Source organism: Lepidochelys kempii, chromosome 8 (assembly GCF_965140285.1).
Source record: "Lepidochelys kempii isolate rLepKem1 chromosome 8, rLepKem1.hap1, whole genome shotgun sequence".
Lineage (NCBI taxonomy): Eukaryota > Metazoa > Chordata > Testudines > Cheloniidae > Lepidochelys > Lepidochelys kempii.
This window is the reverse complement of record NC_136387.1, coordinates 108,095,417-108,102,214: the sequence shown is the minus strand read 5'-3', so window position 1 is coordinate 108,102,214 and position 6,798 is coordinate 108,095,417. Positions and strand designations below refer to the sequence as shown.

Sequence of the window (6,798 nt, the reverse complement as noted above, 5' to 3'; positions counted from 1 at the left end):
CACATAAACACCACCCTATCCCGGAAACCTACTGACCACTATTCCTACCTACATGCCTCCAGCTTTCACCCAGACCACGCCACACGATCCATTGTCTACAGCCAAGCTCTATGATACAACCGCATTTGCTCCAACCCCTCAGGCAGAGACAAACACCTACAAGATCTCTATCAAGCGTTCTTACAACTACAATACCCACCTGCTGAAGTGAAGAAACAGATTGACAGAGCCAGAAGAGTAAACCAGAAGTCACCTAGTACAGGACAGGCCCAACAAAGAAAATAACAGAACGCCACTCGCCGTCACCTTCAGCCCGCAACTAAAACCTCTCCAACGCATCATCAGGGATCTACAACCTATCCTGAAGGATGACCCATCACTCTCACAGATCTTGGGAGACTGGCCAGTCCTTGCCTACAGACAGCCCCCCAACCTGAAGCAAATACTCACCAGCAACCACATATCACACCACAGAACCACTAACCCAGGAACCTATCCTTGCAACAAAGCCCGTTGCCAACTGTGCCCACATATCTATTCAGGGAACACCATCATAGGGCCTAATCACATCAGCCACACTATCAGAGGCTCGTTCACCTGCACATCTACCAATGTGATCTGTGCCAGCAATGCCCCTCTGCCATGTACATTGGTCAAACTGGACAGTCTCTACGTAAAAGAATAAATGGACACAAATCAGACGTCAAGAATTATAACATTCAAAAACCAGTCGGAGAACACTTCAATCTCTTTGGTCACTCGATTACAGACCTAAAAGTGGCAATTCTTCAACAAAAAAACTTCAGAAACAGACTTCAAGGAGAGACTGCTGAATTGGAATTAATTTGAAAACTGGATACAATTAATTTAGGCTTGAATAAAGACTGGGAGTGGATGGGTCATTACACAAAGTAAAACTGTTTCCCCATGTTTATTCCCTCTGCTGTTCCTCAGACATTCTTGTCAACTGCTGGAAATGACCCACCTTGATTATCACTACAAAAGGTTCCCCCCTCCCCCCGCTCTCCTGCTGGTAATAGCTCACCTTACCTGATCATTCGCATTTCAGTGTGTACGGTGAAAAGAAAAGGAGGACTTGTGGCACCTTAGAGACTAACCAATTTATTTGAGCATAAGCTTTCGTGAGCTACAGCTCACTTCATCGGATGCACACTGTGGAAAGTGTGTATGGTAACACCCATTGTTTCATGTTCTCTGTGTATATAAATCTCACCACTGTATTTTCCACTGCATGCATCAGATGAAGTGAGTTGCAGCTCACGAAAGCTCATGCTCAAATAAATTTGTTAGTCTCTAAGGTGCCATAAGTACTCCTTTTCTTTTTGTGAAATGATAGAGTTCATGATCCTAAGAAATGCTAGGACAGAAAACAAGCAGAATAAAGACAACGGACTTCAAGAAAGCGACTTTAGCAAACTCAGAGAATTGGAAGGCAAGATCCTGTGGGAAAGCAAGTCTAAGGGGAAAAAGTGTTTAGGAAACTTGCCAGTTTTTTTTTAAAGAGACATTATTAAGGGCACGAGAGCAAACTATTCCACTGCATAGGAAAGATAGGAAGTCAGGTATGTGACCATTCTGGTTTAACCAGGAGATCTTCAATGACCTGAAACTGAAAAAAAATGGTGTACAAAAAGTGGAAGCGAGGTCAAATTACAAAGGCAATATTAAAAAAAACCCAACACAAGCATATAGGGACAATATTAGAAAGGCCAAGGCACAACACGAGATTGCACTAGCCAGGGTCATAAAAGGTAACAAGAAAACATTTTACAAATACATGAGAGGCAAAAGGAAGACCCAGGACAGGGTAGGCCTGTTACTCAATGAGGAAGGAAAGACAACAGAAAATGCAGCAAGGGTGGAAGTGTTAAATACCCTTTTTGTTTCCAAAAAAAAAAAAAAAAGGAGTACTTGTGGCACCTTAGAGACTAACCAATTTATTTGAGCATGAGCTTTCGTGAGCTACAGCTCACTTCATCGGATGCATACTGTGGAAACTGCAGGAAACATTATATACACAGAGACCATGAAACAATACCTCCTCCCACCCCACTCTCCTGCTGGTAATAGCTTATCTAAAGTGATCACTCTCCTTACTATGTGTATGATAATCAAGTTGGGCCATTTCCAGCACAAATCCAGGTTTTCTCACCCTCCGCCCCCCCCCCCAACTCACTCTCCTGCTGGTAATAGCCCATCCAAAGTGCCCACTCTCTTTACAATGTGTATGATAATCAAGATGGGCCATTTCCAGCACAAATCCAGGTTTTCTCACCCCCCCCCCCTTTTTTCCAAAAACCACACACACAAACTCACTCTCCTGCTGGTAATAGCTTATCCAAAGTTACAATGTGTATGAAAATCAAGGTGGGCCATTTCCAGCACAAATTTAGACAAGTTAGATGTCTTCAAATGGGCAGGCCCTGACAAAATACAACCTAGAATACTTAAGGAACTGGTTGAAGAGATCTCTGAGCCATTAGCAATTATGTTTGAGATCTCATGGAGGATGAGAAAGACCCCAGAGGACTGGCAAAGAGCAATATAGTACCCATCTATAGAAAGAGGAACAAAAGTAACCCAGGGAATTACAGACCAGTCATCTTAACTTTGATACCCAGAAAGATAAGGGAGCAAATAAACAATCAGGTTGTAAGCACCTTGAAGATAATAAGTAACATTCAACATGGATTTGTCAAAAACAAATCATGTCAAACCAACCTAATATCCTCCTTTGACTGGGTAACAAACCTTGTGGCTAGGACGGAAGCAGTAGATGTGATATAGGAAGTAAGGGAGATTTAGGTTAGACATTAGGAAAAAATTCCTAATTGCAAGGGTAGTTAAGCACTGGAACCAATTACCTAGGGAGGGTGTGGAATCCCTGTTCATTGGAGGTTTTTAAGAGCAGGTTAGACAAACGCTGGTGAGGGATGGTCAGATAATACTTAGTCCTGCCCCACTGAAGGGGACTGGACCATATGTAGGGGGACCAGGTGACTGGTGAAAAGGGACCCTGGTGGCTCTGGTCAGCACCGCTGACCAGGCCGTTAAAAGTCCGGTTGGCAGTGCTGCAGAGCTAAGGCAGGCTAGTCCCTACCTGTCCTGGCTCCGTGCTGCACCCTGGAAGTGGCCAGCAGGTTCAGCTCCTAGGCGGGGGGGCCGGGGTCTCCGTGTGCTGCCCCGGCCCTGAGCATTGGCTCCGCACCCCCATTGGCCGGGAACCACGGCCAACAGGAGCCGCGGGGGCAATGTCTGCAGGTGAGAGCAGTGCGCAGAGCTGCCAGCCATGCCTCCACCTAGGAACTGAACTTGCTGGCTGCTTCTGGGGCACAGTGTGGTCCATGGTGCCAGGACAGGCAGGAAGCTTGCCTTAGCCCCCGCACTGTGCTGTCGACTGGGAGCCGCCGGAGGTAAGCCCATGCCCCAACTGCCCCAGCCCTGAGGCCCCCCAAACTCGGAACCCCCTCCTGCACCCCACAGCCTGCACCCCCAGATGGCGCTCTCACCCCCTGCCCTAGCCCAGAGCCCCCTCCCACATCCTGAACCTCTCTGCCCCACCTCCCAGCCTGGAGCCCCCTCCTGCACCCCTAATCCCTGGCCCCACCCCAGAGCCCATACCCCCAGATGAAGCCCTCACCCTCCCTGCACCCCAACCCCCTGCCTCAACCCGCAGTCCCCTCCTGCATCCTGACCCCTCATCCCCAGCCCCACCCCAGAGCCCTCACCCCCTCCCGCACCCCAACCCCCTACCCCAGCCTGGAGCCCCCTCCCACACCCTGAACCCCTCATTTCTGGCCCCACCCCGGAGCCCACAACCCCTCCTGCACCCCAAGCCCCTGCCCTAGCCCACTGAAAATGAGTGAGGGTGTGGGAGAGCGAGCCACCAAGGAGGGGGTAGAGTCTTGGGGAAGGGGCGTGACCTTGGGGAAGGTGCAGGCTAGGGTGTTCGGTTTTGTGAGATTAGAAAGTTGGCAACCCTAACCACATGACCTACTGAGATCCCTTCCAGTCCTACATTTCTATTATTCTATTTGCTCTTTCAACACTCCTGTGAGATATGGAAGTTCCTTCATCCCCTTTTTACAGATAACTGAGGCAGAGAGAGGCTCAGTGCCAGATTTTTACAGGTATCGATTTGCCCAGGGATGCAGATAGGTACCCAGTGGAATTTTCAGAAGCAGCCAGGTGCCTCTCTGCATCCTTAGCGAACCAGATACCTTTAAAAACCTGTAGCTAGATGACTTGCCAAAGTCTCACAGCAAGCCTGTGCATGGCAGGGAACTGAACCCAGGTCCCCCAAGTCCCAGGCTAGCACTCCAACCACTGAGCCCTTCTGCCTCTCCATGTCCCTCACTTACCCTACCTGAAGTTTTTGAGCACTTCACTCTAAAATGTCTAAGGTGAACTCTTCCCAGATCTACAAGAAGCTTGTTCTTCATGAGAACTAAGTTCAGGTCCAGTGGCTTTGGGAGTGATCTGAATGCAAAACCAATCTCAACATTTCTATAAAGTGGTGAGCAGAGCTTACTCTCAGCACAACCTCAGTCCAAACCCCAGGGCACATCTGCCTTTGGACCCAGAGCACACATGGGACACATCAGTCAGAAAAGTCATGTCATTAAAGTAAGTGCCTCCAGTCATGACTACAGTGGCACAGACTGAGCCAGCAAGCCTCAAGTGATGGCTTTGGTTAGGTACAGAAAACATATACTCCCTAACAGGTTCCTTCCTTCAGGCTTCTCCCTCCCTGTATATGAACAGTCTGCTAAGCTCCCCTGCTGTAGAGAGCTCCGGGCTGGGTTAGCACATGCAGATAGTTGAAAATCCATCACTAGATGGAAATGGTAGAATGGTCAATACAGATGTGAAAAAGGCAGAAACAATCAATAAACAATTCTGTTCTGAACTGGGGAAAAAGCCAATAACGTAGTCCTATCGTACGATCACGAAACTTTCCATTCCAATAGGAACTCGGGAGGATGTCAAACAGCTACTAAATTTAGACATTTAAAGTGGGTGGCTCAAAGTGACATGATTTGGCCACTGAACCTGAGCAGAACCTATGTAGTCAGAGTACAGAGAATGCGTGTTGTAATTCTCTGGCCTGTGCTATACAGAAGGTCAGACTGGAGGATCACAGTGGTTCCTTCTGGCCTTGGAATCTACAAATCTATAAATCAGCAGGTCCAGATAACTTGCATCCAAGAGTTTTGAGAGAGCTGGCTGCCCAGCTCACTGGTATGTTAATGATGATTTTCAGTAAGTCTTGAAACACTGGGGAAGTTCCACAAGATTGGAAGAAAGCTAATGTTGTGCCAGGATAAACAGGACTACCCAGGTAATTATAGATCTGACAGACTGGCATCGAGCCTGGGCAAAATAATGGAATGGATGATAGGGTACTCAATTAAGGAGGGTAATATAATTAATGCCAGTCAACACAGATTTATGGAAAATAGCGCTGGTCAGAATAACCCGTTTTTTTTTTTAATGAGATTACAGGTTTGTTTGATAAAGGTAATGGTGTTGATGTAATATAATTAGACTTCTGTAAAGCAAATGTATGGTACAACATTTTGAACTAGAACGATGCAGTGGTGGGGGGGAGGGATAGCTCAGTGGTTTGAGCATTGGCCTGCTAAACCCAGGGTTGTGAGTTCAATCCTTGAGGGGGCCATTTAGGGATCTGGGGCAAAAATTGAGGATTGGTCCTGCTTTGAGCAGGGGTTGGACTAGATGACCTCCTGAGGTCCCTTCCAACCCTGATATTCTATGATTCTATATTCTATGATGCAAAACTAACATGGCACTCAAATGGATTAAAAACCCGCTAACCACTAGGTTACAAAAAGCCAATGCTGCAACGGCAAATGTCCTTCTGGAATGTCCTAGTAGGAGCGTTGTATGTAAGACCACAGGAGGTAATTCTTCCACTCTACTTGGTGCTGGGAAGGCTTTAGCTGGAGTGTCATGTCCAGTTTTGGGAACCACACTTTGAGAAAGATGTGGACAAACTGCAGAGTGTCCAGAGGAGAGCAACACCAATGGTAAGAAGTTTAGAAAACAAGACCTATGAGGAAAGATTGAAAGAAACAGGAATATTTTAGTCAAGAGAAGACTGAGGAGGAGAATTTATAACCATCTTCAACTATGCAAAAGGTTGTTATAAAGGGGGCCGGCAATGACACAGCTGGGAGCAGTGTGAGACACAGTTCGAGATGCATTTAACAGCATGGCCTCAGACTCTTTCCGCCATGGAAATGAACAGTCTGGGAGATTTCCTGACTGGCTTTCTCCTTTGTAGGTAAAAGGCTCAGACTCACATCAAGGGAATGAAGTCACCTCTCCTCTTCAGATGTGTGTGGTTTTGGAAAAAACACAGGTAAGTGGATTGACTGGTTCAGGTGACACTCTGAAACAATTGTGTGTGTGTGTGTGTGTGTGTGTGTGTGTGTGCAGGGAGAGGGTGATGGGAGTGGGGGGAGACTTGGGATGCAAATGCTATGAAACTTTGTCTCTATGGAATATGATGTAAGGTGGATCCACCATCAGTGCTCCAAGATCACCCACTGCTGGAATGATTAATAATCTTTGAAATTATTAAAATGGGAAACCACCAAACACTAATTTAACCATTGTGGCAGGCGCTGAAAGAGCCCTTAACCAGCTCCTGCCACTCCAGTCCCATTCAGAGAGAACAGACTGGGGCTGGGTGAACTGCCCTATGTTTGCCTGGTAACTGACCACACCTACCAGCCTCATTAGCAGGAGCTA

At 47.1% G+C, this 6,798-nt stretch overlaps 1 protein-coding gene across 1 annotated transcript in view; it reads right to left on the bottom strand.

Moving 5' to 3' along the window:
* Positions 1-5,493: 5,493 nt before the first annotated feature.
* Positions 5,494-6,798, bottom strand: part of MED8 (mediator complex subunit 8) — a 34,160-nt gene continuing 32,855 nt past the window's right edge. Inside the window, exon 7 of the mRNA XM_073358015.2 lies at positions 5,494-6,094. Within this exon, the coding sequence (XP_073214116.1) occupies positions 6,081-6,094 (14 nt within the window). The 3' untranslated portion in view covers positions 5,494-6,080. The remainder of the gene's footprint in view (positions 6,095-6,798) is intronic.